The sequence below is a fragment of the Crotalus tigris genome, unplaced genomic scaffold, assembly GCF_016545835.1.
Source record: "Crotalus tigris isolate CLP2741 ecotype Arizona unplaced genomic scaffold, ASM1654583v1 scf7180000024391.5723578, whole genome shotgun sequence".
Classification (NCBI taxonomy): domain Eukaryota; kingdom Metazoa; phylum Chordata; class Lepidosauria; order Squamata; family Viperidae; genus Crotalus; species Crotalus tigris.
This window is the reverse complement of record NW_024100561.1, coordinates 1858419-1881237: the sequence shown is the minus strand read 5'-3', so window position 1 is coordinate 1881237 and position 22819 is coordinate 1858419. Positions and strand designations below refer to the sequence as shown.

The 22819-nt window shown below is 37.1% G+C and overlaps 1 protein-coding gene across 5 annotated transcripts in view; it reads left to right on the top strand.

The window, feature by feature from the left end:
* Positions 1 to 22819, top strand: part of SLC12A7 (solute carrier family 12 member 7) — a 142234-nt gene that overhangs the window by 109526 nt on the left and 9889 nt on the right. For 3 of the 5 annotated variants that reach the window (XM_039329232.1, XM_039329233.1, XM_039329236.1), the window contains exons 18-23: positions 5788 to 5983; positions 9015 to 9184; positions 10721 to 10852; positions 12790 to 12897; positions 14298 to 14414; positions 17931 to 18112. In XM_039329232.1, the coding sequence (XP_039185166.1) occupies positions 5788 to 5983; positions 9015 to 9184; positions 10721 to 10852; positions 12790 to 12897; positions 14298 to 14414; positions 17931 to 18112 (905 nt within the window). The remainder of the gene's footprint in view (positions 1 to 5787; positions 5984 to 9014; positions 9185 to 10720; positions 10853 to 12789; positions 12898 to 14297; positions 14415 to 17930; positions 18113 to 22819) is intronic. The other 2 variants (XM_039329234.1, XM_039329235.1) reach the window with 1 other exon arrangement.

Below are 22819 nucleotides of genomic sequence, written 5' to 3'. Positions count from 1 at the left end.
AGCCCCTTCCAACAGATGGCGCCAAGTGGACAATGCCCATTTCACTGCAAATGCTTCTTTTTCCCACACTGCCCAACGTCGTTCTGTTTCAGTGAATTTTTTGGACGTGTAGGCACACGGTTGTAGCATATTTTTCTCATTACGCTGCAATAGAATAGCGCCAACGGCTACATCGCTAGCGTCCGCCTGTACAATAAAGGGCTTGTCCGGGTCAGGATGTGCCAATAACGGCTCCTGTGCAAACAGGCTTTTTAATTTTTCAAAGGCCTGTTGGCATGCCATGGTCCATTCCAGCGGTTGTTTTGGCCGGGGTTTACCAGTATTGTGTTTGGTACGTAACAACTGAGTCAATGGTAGGGCCACATCAGCGAAGGACGGTATGAACTGACGATAAAAATTAGCGAACCCCAGAAACCGCTGTAATTGGCAACGAGTCCTTGGGGCTTGCCATTCTAATACACTGCGTATCTTATTGGGATCCATCTCTATTCCCTTCGCAGAAACCCGGAATCCTAAGTAATCAATACGGTCTTTGTGGAATTCGCATTTTGATATTTTACAGTATAGTTTGGAATCTAGTAATTTTCGCAACACCGTTCGAACTAATTGTATGTGGTCTTCCAGTGTACTCGAGTATATAAGTATATCATCTAAGTATACCAGTACACCCCTATAAAGATGGTCATGCAACACTTCGTTTATTAACTGCATGAAGACAGCCGGGGCTCCCTGTAGACCGAAAGGCATCACCTTGAACTGATAACTCCCTAAGGGACAGTTAAAAGTGGTCTTCCACTCATCCCCTTCCTTTATCCGTATTCTATAATATGCCTCTCGAAGATCTAATTTTGTGAAAATCTTGCCAGTGGCCAAATGGGCAAGGAGGTCTTTCATGAGAGGTAGCGGATAAATGGGTTCTACGCATACCGCGTTCAGTCCTCTGAAATCTACACATAACCGTAGTCCTCCATCCTTTTTTTCATGAAATATTACGGGTGCTGCTATTTTAGAGCGCGCCGGCTCTATAAAGCCCCTAGCCAGGTTTTTATCGATATACTCCCTCATTTCCTTTAGCTCAGCGAATGTCATGGGGTACATTCTGGGCTTAGGCAACTTTGCCCCAGGAATAAGTTCGATGGCACAATCTGTTGCCCTATGGGGTGGCAGAGTGTCGCAATCATGTTCACTAAATACTGCTGCCAGGTCGTTGTAGACTGACGGGTGTCCGGGTCCGTCCCCGTCCGGTATTGGGTCTACAGCACCCAGCCCTTTATCCCCATTATGATCAGGTGTGGGTAGTGGCTGAGGACCCACGGGCAACCGCAATCGTCGAGACCCATCCTCCCACCAGATGATCGGTGTCCATTTATCCAGCCAGGCCAATCCAAGAATGAGAGGTTCGGTCATGGAAGGGACCACGATGAATCTGATAACCTCCCAATGACCACCTACATCCATCCTGACTGGTTCGGTCACCAACGTGGTTGGAGCCCCCCCTAGCAGTGAACCATCCACCTGCTCGAATCGAATTGGAGATTTTAGTCGAGTCACCCTAATCCCCATCTGTTGTGCTACCCCCCTATTAATTAAACACCGGGTGCATCCGGTATCAAGCAATGCCTGAAAAGACCTCGCTTCCCCAGTATTTGGGCTTGTAAGAGTTACTGGAATGGTGAATGGGACGATTGGTTCACTCACCATTGAATCTTCTACAGGACCGTCCTCCTCGTATTCCTGCAACATGGGGGAATGATCACCGGAAGCTGGCTGTATCGGTGTCTGCCCCGTTTGGTGGGCTACCCGTGACTTCTCCGTTGTTTTCTGCGGTGTAGAGCCTGGTTTGCCGATCGCCGTTGGTGTCCCTAGTATTGCCGGTAGTCCGCACTCTGCTGCTCGGTGCCCTGGTCGGTTACATCGGAAACACCTAAAGGTTGTCTTTGGGCGCGTTGCTTCCGGTGTGGCCTGGACCATACGGCCTGTGGGCGGGTCCTGGCCCCGGCGGGGTGGTAGTCTGTTCTCACGCCCACTGGTATGCTCCCTCAACCCGATGTCCAGTTCCATCGCGGCTTTAAACCAATTGGACAGACGTCCCCCTATCCCTCTCACTATACATGCCCGGCGTATCTCGTTATCCAAGCCATTACGAAAGTGGTGGACCAGTAAACGATCCGGCCACGATCGCAGTCTCCCCGCTAATTTCTGGAACTCACGGATGTAATCTTTTGCCGGTCTCCCTCTTTGTCGCAGGCCCACTAGTTGGGCCTCCGCCCATTGTAAGCGTGTTGGGTCCTCGAATCTAGTTCTTAACGCATCCAGGAAGAGCCCCACATCAGCTAGCTCTCTGGCTTGGTCACTATAGAGATCAGCTGCCCATGCAGCTGCCTCTCCCTGTAGACTCGATGTGACTGCAACCACCATCGACCAATTGGATGAATACAGAGTGGAGTAGCGATCTAGATGGTTCAGTACATGACTAAGAAAGACTGCTAAGCGATCTGGGTCCCCGTCAAATGTAAGCGTTATAGGGGGAGGGTTCCACACCATATTCTGAGGCCATGGAGGTGGCACCTGTCCTCCATACCGACCAGCCTCCAGAGATGGTCTAGGACGAGTCCCTGCTCCTCCCCCCGTGGGTCCTGCGCCCATGTCATCAGGGTCTGCCGGCCTGTTCCCCAGTCCCCTCACTCCCATTCCATAACGTGTACGATCCGTCCCCACCTGCCTTGTGGTAGGTTCCCGCAACGTAAACTGGTCATCCGGGTGCAGGTTAAGCTCTGTACCGGACAACCGGAACTGGGAGGTGTAAGGTCGGCTATCCTTGCTAGGGCTATGTATAGTAGCGGGGTATATACGTTCCCCAAACTGGTCTCTGAGCACATCCAGCGTGTACTGCCCCGGGGCTGTGGAGCAGCTCCATTCCTCTTCATGGTCTCCAGTGACCCGGCGTTCCCTCCAACCGGTAAAGCTTGGCGCCAACCGTCGTCCGCGACCATCCTCAGGGAGCCCCAGCGTTGGGCTAAACCACCATTCGCCCCCCGTATCCACCGGACGTTGCTGTCAGGTTTTTGGACCCTCAACTACGGGAGCACATATTTTTTCCCTCCGTCGAACCACCGTTGGCTCCTCCCCTGTGCCGCCCGCTGCCAGGCCCTCCAGCTGTTCACCGGACTCCTCCGAGTCTTCAGCCATGACAGGGTCCTCTTCCTGCGTTCCCTCTGCCATAGCTCCTTGTTCCTAGCGAGCGCCGGGTGTTGGAACAACTAATGTGAGTGAGGGCTGACTTAATGTAAGCTCGTCCTAACTATAGGCACGGAACCCAAGAATTAGGAACGATGCAGGATTCAACAAAGTTTCAGGATTTATTATGTTGCTAAGTTGAAAAGAAAGTCAGCCCTGAGAAACCTCCCATTCCAGCGTATTAAATAAGCCCCGCCACCACACCTCAATTACCAATCACCGCTCCACCCTCGCCACACCCTCATGTTTGTCAGACCCAGCATCCCAGTTAACTGAAAACAGCAGATTAATTCAACTCAAGTCCCTTCAGACGCGCGTCGCAGGCAGAGCGTCATTAGCTGATCGTCGGCAGCCCATTGGAAATAACACCATCCATCTGATTCGTGGTAGCCCAAATCAGTCCCTAGACGCGCGTCGCAGGCAGGACGTCATCAGCTGAGCGTCGGTATCTCTAGCGCCGCCCATCTGACTTGCAGCGTCACCGAGGCCTCTCAGCAGTGTCGCAGCCCGCTTATTCAAGATGTTTTACGATGGGTCTGACACAGATAAGCTATTCATAAGGAACCATTTCTCCTTATTCTCTGAACTTTTGTAATCTTTATTTTTCTTCCTCTTCCAATGAAATTTCCCCTTTTTACAGCATTATATTTATCAAAATATGTTTATATTTATAAAATATATTTATATTAATATTATGAAATTGCTCATAATAATAGAGGTATTAATAATCCTGATTCTATAACTCAGGCATGTCAAACTGCTGGCCCGCGAGCCCGATGTGTCATACCAAAACCGCGCCCACCCCAATTGCATGATATCACATGACTTTGTGAGTTTTGAAGCTAATTAAAAGCTAATCAAGGAAGGGTTATCCTAGATCAGCTACAATATAATACTAAAACATTTGGTGCTGAAGTAAAAGGTAGAAGTTTAATTTGTTGGTTTACTTACTTAATAATTGATTTATATAGCCACCCATCTCACAATCACAACAATAACATCAATAACTAATCATAACTAATGTTATAAAAGAAAATATATGGATATCAGAGTTACAAATTGAACGATTACATTTTCTTTGGATATTTATTTTTAATGGAAAACTGAACACTAATTCTTAACAACCACATAGATAATTTTTGACAAGGTTTTCTGTATCCAACCTTGCCCTTCAGAACATCCAATATTGCACTTATCACCCTTATAATTGAGTCCATCCATTTTGCTGTTGATCAAGGAAGATAGAAGTTATAGCTAGAAATTATCAGAGCAGTCCAAGTCATTGGAATAGAGGAACATGATATGCACAAAAAAACAAAATCATGATTTATAGCAGATCTTGACCTACCTAACAAAGATAGTAGAAGATTCCTTGTGCTTTAGAGCTTATTCATTTACTGCATATATTCTGCAAAAAGAAAAATAGTCTACTAATACATTTTGTTTACATTTTTTTCAATTAAAATTTATACAGAATTCAATGCATGATATCTCATTTCTTGCACAAAATATTTTAATATATATAAGTGAGCATAAAATGTGTTCTTTTTAATATCTATATTTAGAAAGATTTTAATAGGTTTTTTTCACAATAATAGGATTTGAATCATTGTCTGCAGTACAGAATTAGAATAAACTTGAGATTATTTGAAGTAAAATGCTTAGCGAAATACTTTTATTCTTAGCTTGTATGAAGTCAGCATTGACTTAATTGTAGACTCCTCTAAATATTTAACAAGATAGTGACACTCAGAAGTCTGTTTGGAATACTTTCAGGAAAAGAGAATGGTTCAGCAGTTTGTAAATGATTGCTGCTATAAATTTTTAATCCCACTGTTTGATTATTTTAAAAGTAATATAGCAGTGCAGTGCTTTGGCCTAAAATTAGATGATATTTTGAAATTGTGCTTTGCTTTTCAAAATAAAGTTTAAAAGATTGCATAGTCAAGTGAGGAATGAATTTCACTCGAGAAAAAAATAAGCATGAGAAAGATTTCAGCAGTAATTTCTGAACCCTGGTTAAAACTAAGTAACTTAATTTCATGTAACCAATATAAGTTATTTTGCACACATAATTATGGAATGAATCAGACTTATAATCATTTTAAAACAAGGAGAAGCTATGGTCCATGCCAATTTTCCTAATATTAAAAGCTGTGTATTATATTAATTTATGTTTAGTTCTGGAAACACAAAAGGAGATTGCACAATAGAATTAATTACACCCAGTCTTCTTCCGTTTTCTTACTCATAGAAACTGCTAAATTTGCATCCTGTTTAAGAAGTAAATCCAATTTTCAGATAGCAAAGGTGATAATTGGTCCATCAGTAATTCATTTCCTAATTTTTAAATCTTTAAAGGTTTTCATTAAGCCTGTGACTTTTTTCCTTCTTATTTAGCCAGGTCATTTGTTCATTTAAAGTATCAAACTGAGTATCAAACAAAAGCTTTCTTGAGAAATTTATTAATCCATCAAATGCATTAAGATTCTTCATCATTTTTTGTTGTCTAAATACCTTTTACTCTAATTTGTATTTTTTCCCCTAAAGAATATTCGAACTTTAATGGGAACAGAAAGAACCAAAGGATTTTGCCAAATCATAGTATCCCCCAGTGTTAGAGATGGAATCTCTCATTTGATTCAATCTGCTGGTCTTGGGGGGATGAAACATAATACTGTTTTGATGGCATGGCCTCAATCCTGGAAGCAGACGAATAATACATTCTCTTGGAAAAACTTCGTTGGTATGTGTTTTTTAAAATTAATAGAGAGTAGATTGAGAATTTATATTTATTGAATTGACTGTATTATGTTGAAAGTTTCAAAGATAACTGTATCCTGCAACTGATGGCTTGCTAATAAAGTGAAGTGGATTTCACAGACAGTAATTAATGGTTGGGATATAATCCACTTGAATGTATACAAATGTATACATTTGTTCTTTACTGAGTTAAACTCCTACTTAAAGAAGCATTCAAAAATGAGATTCCTATATTTAGTCTCTGTGATTCATACACAGAGCGAAATTCTTGGTAAATCTTAGCACATACCCTTCCATACAGTTGGAACTCTGAAGCAATTATAAGATATTTTCTCTTGTTTCTTTGAGGGTTATCTGATCCATAAGAGTGACTAACAGGATCACTTCAGTGAGAGTGAATGTTAAATTCCTTTTTACACCAGTAGATGCAAACTTCACAGTTTTATAAGGACAGTTTTGCTCATCTCTGGAAGTGTTCCTTAGAAGCATGTTATCTTAGCACCATTCCATCAGGTTTTGAATCTCTCCATTTTTGGAATCTCTCCATCAACCTCCATCTTCCCACTGTATCAACAAGCTGTTAATTGATGCTTAGCTACAGGAAACCTTACTGAAGGAGGAACTTTTTCTCTGATGCAGATTGTCACTACTGACATGCTAATTTCTGAGTGGGGGGCACATCTTTAATACCTTTGCATCCAAGGATCTTGGTCTCCATTAGAGGTATATCAATATCCTGCAGGTGATTAGTTTTTTTCAGCCTTCCAGGATCTATTCAAATATTAAACAGTTCAAATTATATCAGGTGATGCCAAGAAAGTATTACTAAATCCACTCCACTTTTAGACTTCACATTTTCTATTAGACATTGATCTGTATGATTTTTTAAAAAACATATATTTTATTGATTTTAAATAGTGGATACTATTTAACTCTTTTCTAATGCATTTAAAAGAGTTTTAGGAAATATTTGATTTGTTCACCACTAGTATCCCTATCAGCTCCTGTTTGGGATCTTTCCCTGGTTCTAATGTTAAAGCCTTTAGAACAGCGGGTGACTAGTCCAAATCATCTTTTTTGAGTTGTTTTCTGTGTCATAAAGTTACATCATTACAAATGGATTGGCATTTGTTTTGAGTTTTTCAAGGTCCCTCCAAGGACTGAGTCTTTCTCCTCAAAATCTTTTCATGTAGAAAATTGCAGATATTAAACTTTGTTTTGAACTAGCTAAATGACAGTATCTTCCTCAGATCTTTGATCACTTTAAGGCCATAATTACAATATCAGAATTATTTAGGTTGTTACGAGCCCAGTATTCTACTTTTATTCTTCATTATGGACATTCATTCTTGGAGAATTGAAGACCTATGCTTTGTTCAGTCACCTTATGAGCACCAGACTCTCTGCTGGATAATAAGCTATGTACATTATCTATATGTACATAGATAATGATAAGGAACTGGTTATTCACATAACCCATTGTCTAATTCTGTTCAGCATTGAATGACTTCAGCATTCCTCTCATATTATCAGGGATTTAGTGGAAACCACACCTGGTTATGTATGTTGCACACAGATGTGGTTTCTAACAAAAAATTATAGAACATTGCAAAAAGGCTCTGGTGTATCCATCTAACCATTAGGTGTGAATTCATAAATGACTTCTTTGAGAACTACAGTTACAGCTAAGTAACCAGTTCTTTTTTTTTTTAATAATTTTTTATTTTTCCAAACTCTCCCCCATACATATACTGTAATACTTATCAGATATTAACATACATTCCCTCCACACTCACATACAGATACTTTTAACAAAATGAAATAAATACATACACATAACTTTGGTGTTGCTCGCCCATTTCCCCTTTCACCGTATCCACACTCCTTCTTCTTTACCTTCTTTCTCCCTTTCTTCTCTTCCCTACTTCCCTCTTCTTCCTCTCCTCTCCTTCACCACTCTCCTCCCCTTTCCTCTTCCTCCAACCTTCCTACTTCCTTCTCCCCTCCTTTACTCTTTTCTCTCTCCTCTCCTTTCTTCATCCCTCTTCAGATACAATTCAGGGGTAATGTCCGAGCAACTCCTCTCTCCAAATTTCCCTATCTGTATTATATACAATAAGATTAATACTTCTATTTATCTAACCTTCTCGGTATATACTTCTATAAACATTTATACAGCCTGCAGTTATTCAATACTGTGTCGCCTGAGTCTCCCTCCTTATCTGCTCCTTCTTCTTCCATCTAAATTGATGTTAACTATCTTTTAACTGTATTCTCTTTTCAGCCAATCATAAAAAGTTTCCCAAATTTCATAGTAGTCTGACTCTGTCTTATCTTTAATTGTCATTGTTAGTCTATTCATTTCTGCGCATTCCAATATTTTCCCAATCACCTCTCCCTCTGGGGGAGCTTTCAGTGCTTTCCAATTTTGTGCAAACACAATCCTGGCTGCCGTAATTACATGAATAATTAAATATGTTTTTTCTTTATTGTATTTCTCTGGTAGAATACCCAACAGGAATATTTCTGGTCTTAGTTCTATACGTTGTTGTATCATCTTTTCTATCCATGTTCTAATTATATTCCAATAAGTTTTAGCTTCTACACACGTCTACCACATATGGTAGAAGGAACCTGGTATCAGTAACCAGTTCTTATTATATGCTTTCTACTGCATATGTTGATTCTTATTAAGATCCTTAAACACTACTTACACAAGTAATTATCTAAATTTCTATTCAGAGCAATTTTGTCTGTTATTGATGTTCCTATCAAATACTTTTGACATGATATTCACTTGAACAAAAAAAAATCATTTGTTTAAGTAATTGTCAGGTGTATAAAACAGGTATATAAAACAGATCTGCTTGTTATAATTTTAAAATTTAAATTTAAAATGTTGCAAAACATCAGTGTACTATTTTCTATTTAAGTTAGGAGCTATAGTTCAGACTTCTTAGAAATGCTTCCCATGAATTAAAACTCTAAAGTACCGATTACCCTTTGTGTTTCAGACACTGTACGAGAAACAACAGCTGCACAGCAAGCTCTACTAGTTGCTAAAAATATAGACTTGTTTCCAATGAATCAGGAACGTTTTAGTGAGGGCAACATAGATATTTGGTGGATTGTTCATGACGGTGGCATGCTTATGTTGCTTCCTTTCCTCCTGAAACACCATAAGGTAGTAGCATTATTTTACTTTGGAAACTTGGCAAAGATTGAGATATATTGCTATTGATATATAAAAAGGTAATATTATTTCAGCCTCATAGTGATTTAAAAACAACAACAAAAAACAGGATGAAAGAGAGACAAGAAATCAAACTATAGGCTATACATAGTCCATAACTGAAGAGAGGAGGTCAAGAAAGGTAAATTTCAGAATGAGCTTGGTAAGTGATGGTGAGAGCAACAACAACAACAAAAATATTCTTAGGATATGTTCAAAGCAAGAAAGAGTATGTACAGCTGTTTGCTGAAGACAGCAAAATGCTAGCATATATCAGCACAGATTTATCATAAACATGTCTTGCCAGGCTAACTTTATCTCAGTTTTTGATTGGGCTAGATGCACAAGAACTAAGTAAATGTAATTGACTTGAAAATTAAAAAGTGCTTATCAGTGGTTCCTCATCCACCCGATGTTGTCCCAAAAGATGCAAGTGTGACCCCTCCATTCTTCAACATTTTAAATTAATAATTTGAATGAAGAGATGGCTTTCTTATGAGACTTACCAAGGGCTCAAAGTTTGGTGGGATAATACCCTAGATACGTGGTGGCGAACCTATGGCACGCGTGCCACTGGTGGCACCCAGAGCCCTCTCTGTGGGCACGCACGCCATCGCCCCAGTCCTATGCCTTCAGCTGAGTTTTATAAAACCATTTTGCTTTAGGCCTTCGCCGCCATGTGCAAAAAAAAAAGGTTCAGTCAATTAATCAATTTCAACTTTTTGCAGGAAAAAAGATCTCGCAAAGTTGGAATTGATTGATTGAACTTTTTAGTCCCACCCAGTCTGCCACTACCACCACAGCCATGCCCACCCAATTGGCCACACCCACTCAATGGGCCACACCCGCCTGGCACACGACAATACATAAGTGGGTTTTGGGTTGCAGTTTGGGCACTCGGTCTCTAAAAGGTTCAGCATCACTGCCCTAAATGATAAAAACTAAATGATATTTTAGACTGGATTATTTTCTGCTACCAGATAGCATCTAGTCATTGTCAAGATTTTTGAAGCTTAAATCTGGTAGTCCTAAATGTGAGATGACACATTTTGGCATTAGCACTATTAGCTTAATTCACATAATAGTTCACGTGAACATTAGGCAATATTTAGTTGTTGATGTGTCTATGCCTTCTAGCATCTCTCCCTATTAGCCATGGTAACTGGGAACCTCTTCAAAATAGGTTTCAACAACACTGGAGGTTTTACATTGTGCACTTATCCACCAACATTCTTTTTAACAATTATTTGTTGAATAAGTTATTGTGGTCTGATTTACAATATGAACTGCTAAGCCACATGAACTGGGTTCATTTAAGCTGAGGTAAAAACAAATTATATTATGCTGGCGTGTTCAAAATATTATATGTGCAGTGCTATATCTTTTCATAAATATCAGATGCTTCCAGTTAAAAACAATCTCCCAGCAACAACTGCAGTGGTCAAATTAATTGCATTTTTTAAATGCAGTGTACTTTTCTTTTTATAGGTGTGGAGAAAATGTAGAATGCGGATCTTCACTGTAGCTCAGATGGATGACAATAGTATTCAGATGAAAAGTGATCTTCAGATGTTTTTATATCATCTTCGAATTAAAGCTGAAGTGGAAGTTGTTGAAATGGTAAGGTCTAACAGTTACCAATTAATGTATTTATAAAGTGCACAATTTCGACTGAAAAAAAGTATGATTTCCCCGAATCAGTGAGAGACTTTGATCACCTTACAATAAGTCCTTCTGGAGAGAACAGGCAAGTTCAAATTTTAAGTTTTAATTGTTAAGAGGAGTCTTTTTGAATTTTAAAGTAGATCCTAAAAGAGTACTTAGGATGAATTGGAGCTAAATCTGACTGAACTTTATTTTCTAGCATTAGATTTTAGGGAAACTTTGTAAGAGACTTTGTGGTCCAAGCAAACATCTCTCATCTATTTCTATCTCCCGCCCTTTCTCCGCTTCAGCTAAAGCTCCAGTGCACTAAAACAGCTGGCACTTTGTCAATCTAGACCCACTGGAATAGAACAGTAAATCCAACCAAACAACTGTGTAACAGCAGAATATGTCACAGTATAAATAAAGAATCCCATTCAATGTAACTTTGCACCTGTCCTTTCCAACTGCCAGTGGGCTTCCCACTCCTTTTCTTTATCCACTCCACAGCTAGGAAAGGAATTCTTAATAAAGGAATCTAGGATGCTAAAAGCAGTGAGTGGGTGTGACTCACAAAATAGGGAACAACCTTGCTCCCATATCTAGATGAGTGCAATATTAAGTCAGGGTATGTGCAAAATATGCTATTTGGCTTTCCCAAAGTAAGTAGATCTAAACTTTAAGAAAAAAAACTTAAGCTGAGATAATTTGATTATCTTTTGGATTTGGATAGTTTAATCAATAATATTCTTGAAATTGGTACATTTCTAATAAAGGCTTCATTGATTATCATGATGCAATGTATTTTAGTGCCTTTGCTGATGACTTAGGCTGGTTTTATTGAAAAAAATGTTATATTAAATATAAAATAAGAGATGTTTGATTTATAATGTTTGACTTTAAAAGTTGAAAACATCTTCTTAATGGATAACTTTTGATGGCCAGGATCCACATATAGCAGTCTGTAGGTGCCTAGAAGCGGCCGCTGGTAATAAAATGATAGAGTGAGTGCAATGCTATCTTTGTTCCTGAATTATTATTAAGCATATTTCTGGGTTTATTCCTATGCATTTGTTGTCCCATAATTATAGACATCTGTGCCACTGACTTAATGCATTGGCAAGATGCTACTTTAGGTTCTTTCCTTTTCAAGGCAACTTAAACTGTTGCCCTCCAGACTTTTGTAAACTACAACTTCCAGAATCCCACAGCATTGATTGGAGGACTGCAGATGCCCCGTCGTTGTTAATGTCCACATAACCATTCTGCATCAGGCATATCTATTACAAGACAAAATTTTGTTAAAATGAAAAAATTACAACACGACACGGGCATACAAGTGATACCGCTTACATATTTGTGGTAACTTCCCAAGCACAAAACAATCAGAGTTTGCATCACAGTGCATCAAGATGCCTATGTCTGTATCGGCCTCTTATTTTACAGTATAAAAACATGCTTAAAGCAGTAATACGTGCTTTAAAATTGGCACATATAGATCTGAAGCACTTACAGGTGGTCCTTGTTTAATAACCACTCATTCTATGACTGTTCAAACTTATGGCACCATTGAATGAGTGGTAGTTACAACAGATCTTTAACATTCTGGCCGTCCCCATGGTCAGCGATCATTATTTGCTACGTTCACTCCTGTCTTCTGACAAACAAAACCAATGGAGAAGCCAATAGGAGGTCATTAATGAAAATGCTGGAACTACCACTGCTAAGTGGCATGATCTCATGACTTCATGCTTTACGGCTGTGCAAGTTTAGCGGTGGAAATTCTGGCCGCAACAGCTGTTATTGACTTAGAGCTAGCTGTACAAGTTTTTTGCCAAGGGCTACAGTATACTATAAAATCAAGAGATTATACTTGGAATTTGAATATAACTAACACTTACTTGTTTTTACAGTTTGAAAATGACATTTCTGCCTTTACGTACGAGAAGACTCTTGTGATGGAGCAGAGATCTCAGATGCTAAAACAAATGCAGCTTTCAAAGAATGAAAGGGAGAGGGAGGTAATGAATTTTCTTTAGTTTGGCAATAGCATTTTAGTTAATGAGAACATTATTTCTGGATATTCCCGCAAACCGGTAAATCTTTTATGAATCGTAAGTGCGACAAGTTCATCTCTTATTTCAGTGAAGAGGAGCAGTTATTCAACATGCAGTATGCTATGAATAGAAAAGTCTGAGCACAGTTTCTATCAAGATTTAATTTGATTTCCTTTGGAATAAGTTCATTACTTTTTTAGAAATGCTAAATTGTTAATATTTAGAATCTTAAAACCTTTCATTGGTGGTTTTAAAGATATTGAGGATATCTCAGGGTAGGACTTTATTCTTTCATATTTCTTCTTTTCAGTCTTTTAAAAGCAATTTAATGTCATTGTTTCAGATTAATATACTGATTTTCATGTTTTAAAACTGTCTATCATTTTTTTCTCTTTATTAAGACATTTTATAAATTTCAAAAACCTTTATACTTTTGGGAGGATGGGGGGAACCCACTATTTTAACCTAATTAGTTTTGCAAATTACTGAACATTTTCAGAGTATTGGACTCCAGTCTTTATATTCATGTCATGTTACTGCAGACTTTTCATTCAGCTTAGCAGCTCTGCTAACTTGTTTTTTCTCCAGCAAGACTGGGATTTTTGCATGGTATCTCATACATTCTCCATTGCAAAATTTAAGAATAAAAGGATCACGTTGACTAAGCTGGCAATGAAAAAGGAATTCTGTTTTTAATCTAAGACTGCCATTCTTTAACCTAAGTCCATGTTTAAATTTTGCTTGATTGCATTTTCACTCCTTTTTCTTTGCAGAAATATGTTTAAAAATTAAACTGTAAAATTCAGATTTTTTTTAATTATATGGAACATTACTCCTGTTGATCATATGTAATGAGTTTCCTTTCTGTGATGTTTTATAACTTAAACAGATAACATCACTAGTTTAAAATATGTTTTTGATTTTGGCCTTCCCTTTATGATATCACATTAATCTAACTAATAAACTGGGCCCTAAGATGAAAATAAAATACAAAAGAGTTTTGAAACCATACCATATCACTCTTGGTAAAACTCTAGTATATGATTACTAATTTTCTTACACTAAACCTTAATTTAAAAGGTTTTTTTTTTCTTCTTTTTTGGGAAACCATTCAGTGTTTGGCCTTTACACTGACTGCCTATAGAAATAGTTGGATTGGATTTTATTCCTTTTTGAGAAATTGGGTAAATAAATGTGACTGTGAGTGAATGTGCTAAAGATGATGTTGCTGAGTTGAAGGGTATCTGATGTTTAAATGTGCCTGTGGTTTATTTATTTATTTTTAATTAAACGTTGTATTTTATTGTCTAATGTAATATCCTTTTTCTGTATGCTGGTTGTGCCTGGTGGCCTTCCTGTCTCAGATTCAGAGCATCACTGACGAATCTCGTAGCTCAATCAGAAGAAAGAGCCGCTCTAGCCCACAGGGTATTGGCCAAGCGGTAGACAGTCTGCTACCTAACGATATTCAGGAAGAAGAGGTAGAAGATACCAACCTAGTTGTTCCCTTCCCATCACAACACTTCTAGTGCCTCTCTAAACCATAACTGTACTAATTATTGCCACTGCCTGTTTTTCTAATTCTTACTAAGTGATTTTAACGTTATGTGTAGAGAGTGCCCCTTCCACAAAGAAAAGTACATTTTTGTGAAAAATGCATACCATTCAATAGTGCTTTTCCATAGTTAACTCTTGAATTAATGCCATGACAATCTTAATTATATTGAAGAACTAAGCAAAGTAGTTTGTTCTGAATAACTACATTTATTTGGATTTGTTCTGGTAAGTGTTCATTGACTGGTTTGTGATGATATAAATGGGGAAATAACTATTTAATGAATCCATTAGCTATTCATCTTTACAACATGAAGTATGCTTGTTAATGAAGATCTTTTAGAAAGAAATGTTGCACGTAAATTGTACGGTACTGCATATAACCTTTTGGAATATATCCCGTATTGCCTTACCTAGATATAATATCATTCTAGAACAGATCAATTAAAAGGAATGCTAAATAAGATGAAGTACCCTATCAGTAGGATATTGTTCAATACATTTGCTTTAAAATGTTAACTATTGATATTAATGCACACTAGAAATTACTTCAGATTACTCCATTTTTATTTCAGTTTCATCTTGATGTAGAATTTTACCCACCGTAAATAGATATACACAAAAGGTCACAAACAGGCAATCTCTTTTAGTTGCCAGTGTAATACTGAGTCCTGTTTAAAGAGCCGGATTGAACATTTAAAACCCAGAAGACAGGAGGAAAAGCAGGAATTTGCATAGATATTTTCTATATTTGCCATTAGAATTCACAAAATCATCTCCTCTTTACTTTTTAAAATTACAAATTTTGAAATTAGAAACCTGTCCATTGATCACTTGATTAGTCTCATCTGAAATCAAATGAATTTAAACATACTTTATTGCCTACAAACTTACACTTCTCATTTCATCTTTTCTTAATTTAATAATAGGCATTGGCTATATTTTTATTTTTGAATTTTAAATTTCTTATTCAGAAGAAATTTGCTATAATACAGTACATGAAAAAGTGGCACTTCAAGTGTGGGCAAATCCTAAGATCATAGCAAAATGGAATATTGTTTCTGTAGTTAACCTTTAGTACGTTCTGTGTCAATGTTTGTTTAAAAGAGTAACAAAAAATATCTCCAAAGTAGAATTTAGTAGATATTATCTCCTTTCCATGTGTAATGTATTGTGCTTTAAGGCCATTGGTTCATGTGAAATATTTTCAGATCATGACAAGTAAAAGTCCTCTTGCATCTGAGATAATTTACAATTCTTTTTTTACCAAAATTTTAAATAATATGATATCATTGAATGTAATGACAATGAAATGACTCCTTACTGCACTTCTCAAGATAACTACAAAGCACTTGATTAAAGAGGGCTTCCTTGCTATTTTTTTAAAGAACCACATTGATATGCTGTATTGATTTATATACCTGTTTTTATTCTTTTATTAATTCATACTCTTGCCTGCTAACTTAACTTATAGTCCAAGTTGCAGGCTTTCATAGTATATGCTGCAGGACATTCTTGGTGATATTTTGAATAGTGCCTTAGGGGGTAATCTGTTCAAGTTGGTGTGGCAGAGAAAAGAAATAATGCTATCACCTTCCTTCCTTCCTTCCTTCCTTCCTTCCTTCCTTCCTTATGACCAACCTCTGTACCTCTGTCTGCTACTGTTTGTCTCTTTCTCTCTTTCCCACATACTCTTGCTTGTTTGGGATGATCAAAAAGCTTTTTAAAGATATTCAAAAAGTTTTTATCCTTTGAAATCTGGCATATATTTAACACCTAAATTGTACTAAGAAAAGTCCACTTTAATAGAATACAGCCAGATTTTAAAATATGCATGTTATGAAGCAAAGTAGTGCCATCTAGAGGAAACGCCGGTGATAAAGAAGGATTGATTGCACTCCTTTGCTCACTTAAAAGAGAGAATTACAGAAACGTATAATAAAAAGTTTAGAGTTATTTGTGATCCTAGTTTCTGTGGCTGTGGAAAATAATTATTAGCTACCTTTCTCTACCTTCCCTTTATCTTCCTGAACCTAAGTCATCTTTTCTCCAGACTGAAAATCCCAAATTTCTTTGGCCTATAATTAATTTGGCTGGAAGGCCAAACTTTTTAGTAGGATAACGAAGAAAAATAATAATTCTGTTTTTAAAGTCCATTTTTAAATCCATTATTTTCTCAATAATACTGTGTAGAATTTAAATATGAAAGTAACTTTTATGAGGAAATGCCCTTGAAATAGATTATAATCTAATAATTCAACAATTTGTTCTAATGAAAGAAATAAAAAATATAGTGATGAAAAAGAAAAGGAGAAAAATAAGGGAATTCTTTCTGTGCACAGGAAAGACTTATCCTGGATTTTAAATGCATTAGAAAACAAAAGAGCAAACTTTCAGAAGAAAAGAATTGCTAATAATAAAAACACGTGAGATCATGGATATGTATGTATGTGTGTATATAGATAGATAGATGTAGATATAAATAATTAAAAATATAATTTAAAGATAAGTATTGATTTATAAGTTTTTTAATAGAATGCAAAAAAACAAATAGTTATAAAAAAGCATAAAATATACGCATATAAAATGTATATTTATAGAGATACATTATATGAAATAAATTGATTTATTGCAATCATCCTTGGTTAATTTATATTAATCAGTTCTGCAAACTGCTGAATAGGTAAAGCATGTTTGTGTTTCCAATGCTGAACAGTAAATCGTTTGATTGTAAGTCCATTTTTTTTTTATTTAGAGGTCAATTCCCATGTGATTGAAATAGAATACAATTGGTTATTATTGATATCGATATCATTATAGTTGTATCAGTAGAGATACAGCAGTAGTGATAAAAATCAGTAAGAAATTACTGATTTTTAGATAGTCATGTCATTTTGAGTTTTGTGAAACAGGCTATATACTATTGATACTATAATATTGATTGTGTTCATATCATGTGACTATGATAATGATAGCAGCTATCCCAATTATTTATATGGTCGATGGGAATAGATATTATCATTTTTGCAAGACAAACCTACAGTATAAACTCTTTGGAAAGCATGTATGTATGTAAGTGCAAATTATTATTTTGTCTTCCCAAAGCTATTTTGCATAGACTTTTCACCTACTGTATATTGAAATTCATTATATAGCATATATTTTGTCAAGCCACAATATTATTGGTTCTCTGCAACAAAATGGAAGAATGAATTCCACGCTACTTTTAGAAAAACCCAGGTTTAGCATTTTAATTATACACTATTACATATATAATTAGCTTTCAGTTGGGAAGTCAAGATATTGAATTGCCTTATTGCAAGTTAAAAATCCAGTCTTAATTCCCAAGTAGTACATGTTATAAGAACAGGCCTCTGCCTGTTTTGAATTAGCTGACGCGCCAAAAATGCTGATCTTTACTTGGTTTGCTTATGTTTGGCCAGGCTCAGTTAATCCATGACAGAAACACTGCATCCCATGGAACAGGAATGGTTAAATTACAGACAGCTATTGCTGCCCCAGAAAAAATACAGATGACCTGGACAAAAGAGAAACTTGTATCTGAAAAGCATAAAAATAAAGAAGCATGTGCGCCAGGCTACAAAGATATCTTCAGTATGAAACCGTAAGTAGTTACTTAAGGAATAGAAGAAGTTATTAAGAACAGATGAGTTCCAGGCTTGTTGTGAATGTGCTTAATCATATATTTCAATGCTGAAAGTGTAAATTATTCTATTTTTCTTTTTTCTTATACATCCTTCTCTGTATCCCAACATTCTTTACGATAACTCTTAATTCGCAGACATGGATTATACACTTGCAGAGAGCCTCATATGGAATTTTCTAGAACCTACTAAACGGTGTGATTGAACACTTGCCTTTCACATGTTTTGTGCAACTGACTAATTTCATTTTAAGAATCAGAACATTAGCAGTTTGTCCGTATACTTCAGGCATTTGAACACAAGATTGCTTCCCTAATAAGAGTCACATCCCTCATTACTCTCCAACTATTGCATCACATAATGGATGTGACCTGAAGTGTCTATTTTCATCCTCTTAAGATGTCTTCCCTATTGAAGTACCTTTGTTGCTGTTTTTTGAACATTCAGTAGATTAGGACAGTTTTTCTCCTATGTTAAGAAGTCCTTCCATAGGTGGTTAATTGCAGACAAATTCATCCTATGTCCTACCTCTTTGGATGGGTTGCACACCTCTGAGCTCTCTGTAAGGAATTTAGTCCGGCTATGAAACATCCCAAGCATCAACCAATTTGATACTCTGAGGCCTCCAAAGCCTTCTCTGTAACCAATTCTCCAGATTATATTGGAGATTTAAGAAATAGGATGGTACCTGTGCTTCAAATTTTATATTCCAGGCATGACATTAGTGTGTCCGTTATTCCATCTTTGTTCTGGCAATCCATAGGACAGAAGGTAACAATATTCTCGCCATTTAGCTTGGCCCTATCAGAATGACCCAAATGGAAATTGCCTCCCTCAGCAATTCTCCATGTGAAATTTCACTGGGGCAATCCTAAGATGAATCTCTGCTTCATGAGACACAGCAAATATTTGCCCAGAAACACTGGGCAAAAACTGTCCTTTGAAATACTGACTCTTGCACTTCAAACAGTAGAGATTGGCTCTCTCTTTAGAGTAGGATAGAACAGAACAGAACAGAACAGAACAGAATAGAATAGAATAGAATAGAATAGAATAGAGCTGGAAGGGACTTTGGAGGTCTTCTAGTCCAGCCTCCTGCTCAAGCAGGAAGACCTGTCCTATACCATCTCAAACAGGTGATTGTCCAGTTTCTTTTTAAAAAACTTTGAGCGATGGAGCGCCCACGATTTCTGGGGGTAAGCTTTTCCACTGGTGGATTGTCTTCACTGTCAGGAAGTTTCTCCTTAATTCCAGGTTGCTTCTCTCTTTTTCATCCCTTTTCTTTTTCTTTCAACAAGATGTTCTTTTCTTTTTTAACCCCTTATCAAAGTGTTTCACGAAAGGCCTAGTTAGTACATCTCTCTCCTCTGCTTCTGTCTAACCTGAAGTCTGTCTCTCTGTATGCCTTTGATCCTAAACTTTCCCCCATCCACCCAAATTTACCTTCATTCATAGAAAGTAGCTTTTTTGGTAGCCTTAATATCATCCTATGGATCTAGTGATCTGTGGGCCTTAAGAAGAGGTTCTCCCTTTTGAAGAAGAAAAAGGAAAGTGGTTTTCACCTATATATTTATTTATTTCTAAAAGCAATGATTTTTCACTAAAAACAGAATATGTTTCTGGTCTCTCAAACCACTGGAAAATTTGTGTCATTCTCTTGAATGTCTTTCCTGCTCTAACCCTTTGCCTGGATTGTATAGCACCATTTTAGTAAGACCAGTATTTATTCTTGGCCATTCAAGTCCTATCTAAAGGGCATAATCTGTCTATGTAGGATTTCTCCACGTGCATAATAGCATCCATCAGGCTTTACTAAGAACTGGCCAAACTTGATCTACACTTAAACAATAAACTTCTTTCAGGTTATTCCTTGACCAAATTGTGCTGGCTAGCCATGTGAACCTAGCCCATCATCTTAATACAGCGCTATAAACTGGATCTATTCTCCATAGAAACGCAACTTTTGGAACTCTCTTCATTACTTTGTCATGACTAGTTCTAGAAACTTCTGGACATAGCTCTGTGCGGGCTCATAACTCATATTGAAGAACTGCAGCTCTAGATGAACATCCTGTTCTTCTAAGACCATTAGTAATTTTTTTCAATTCCTGAATTTCACATTCTTAGTATATGAAGTTATGGACACTCATATACTTTCAGATATGTTTGATATAATGCCTGTATTTACACAATTTTGTATGCTTTTCATGTCTTTGCTTCCTTTTCAAAACATATTGTGTGCACAGTATTTAAAATAAAGAAACAATGGTTTGGTGTAATAGTTAAGGTAACGGCTGAGAAAGCAGGAGAGTGCGAGTTCTAGGCTGCCCTTATGCATGAAAGCCAGGTGGGTGAGTTTGGCGTAGCCCAGGGTAGGCAACCTTGGCTCTTTTATGACTCGTGGACTTCAACTCCCAGAATTCCTGAGCCAGCTCAGGAATTTTGGGAGTTGAAGTCCACGAATCATAAAAGTGCCAAGGTTGCCTACCCCTGGCCTAGCCCCTCTCAGCTCATCCTACCTAATTCTGTTGATGTGAGGCAAATAGGAGGTAGGAGTATTATGCATGTGAAAAAAGGCAGCATAAAAATATAATAATAATATAAACAAAATAATTACAATTAATAATTGATATTCAATATACCTCTCTTTCAGAACATTTGTTGTTTCAACTTTTTAAGATGGAACAACAAAATGTTTTAAACACTTTTAACAAAAATACACCCAAACTCTGAAAATAATATTATATTAGCCATTGTGTTTTTACTGTGTCTCATGCCACATTAAAAGTCCATGTGTCCCCATCCCTACTTCAAAAAAGATCAGTGAAATGGAAAAATAAGATTTTTCTCTGAATAAAAATCTGCCTCATTCTAAACACATCTTTATGCGCCTGACATTCCTCATATCTTTTTCTATTTTCATCCTGTTAATGTTTTAAAAGTTTTCCAGTATTTTGTGCATTAATTTTAACTGTAATCTCCATAGCCATTGTTTTGCAAAGACAGAATGTAGCCAGCCTTTCTCTTCCAAAAAGGAATAAATCCTATTTTCTACCTGTTCTATTCCCTTAGTAATCCTAAAAACATTTCACAGTAAATTCTGAGCAGAGAGTGCTTTTAAGCTGCACTGTTCATTAGAAAAGTCATTTGTCCACTGTGAAAGCAAACTCCTTACATTCTTGAATTCGTAAATTAAGTACATTCAAGGACTACTGAGAGCAGTTTTTCCCTTTGTTATTTGTGAAGTATTTCAGAGGGGTTTTTTTCCCCTTTGAATAATAGGCCCTTGAAAATTTTTTACAAAAGAGAGAAACAAATACGGGCATAGAAGAACAGACTAAGGTACAATAAAGATTGCAAATGGATAGAGTTACCAAAATATATTGAGAAAATTCTTTATCAAGGGAAAAACTTTGTTTGATCAATATACAAGTAATCCTCGGTTAATGATTGTCTTGTTTACCAACCATTCGATGTTACCATGGCACTGAAAAAGTAGCTTTATGACCGGTCTTTAAACTTACGACCACAGCACCCTTGTAGTCATATGATTGCCATTTGGACATTCACAACCAGCACACTTTTAAGACAGTTGCAGTACTCCATTTGCAAGCTTCAGAACTGACTTCTAACAAATTAAGTAAATGAGAAGCTGGCAGTAAAATTGCAGGTCATGGTCACGTGATGTCTCAGTTTATGACTGCAGCAGAACCGATGTAAGACTGGCATAGTCCCATGATGTTTCATTTAAAGGCTGTGTCAATTAGCCACAGATTTGCCAGTGTCAATTGTGGTCATTAAGTGAAGACTCCCTGTATACACATTTCAAAAATACAACTATAAAATGCTGCTGTTTTCCTTATCTTGAGTAACACATTATGATAGCTCTTGGGAGTAACATAACCTTTTGAGATTTTAGCATAACCTAAGAAAGTTTTTGTTAGTAAAGACAGGGGTCCATATAATAGCTATATTACTATTTGCATAATAGTACAAGGAACAAATATCTCTATAACCACCAGATGGTGATGTAAACTAAATAACTGCACAGAAAGGCAGCACCAACCAAGTGAAACTGCCTGCCTAAATAAGTAGAAAAAAGTATACTGAAGGACAGAGTCCATGCTAACATAAAATAACATTATAAGTTAACTGTTTATAATACTTTTTCATAAGCATGGATTGCTTATTCTGTTTATGAATAATAAAAGAGGGATGGAAATCGACTTTCTTGAAGGCGTAGAAGCTCTCATGTCCACTGCAACTTACAGCATTGCAACCACTGTTTACATATATTTGCATCTGCATATATAAGTATATTGATCTAGTGAAATAATTGTGTATGCCTTTGGAAAAAGAATGTTGCCTTTTCATTTGTGTACTTGAAAATGCACAAATATCAGGTTAGCAATTTAATTTTAAAAATGAGTATATACCCAAATACTTCCAAAATAATTTGGTCAGGTAATACGGGGATGAGGAGGAGGAGGAGGTTCGTGCTGTCTTGCCCCTACATCCTTTCTTTCTCACCGACTAATGCATAGTAACTTCTCCTTTTTGAACACAATATTTATGTTTTCTCAGACATCTGGGAGATAGTGTGGTACCATTTCAGTTTTCAAGGGAAAAAAATCTCATTATGGAAGGAATATGACCCAGTTTAGGAC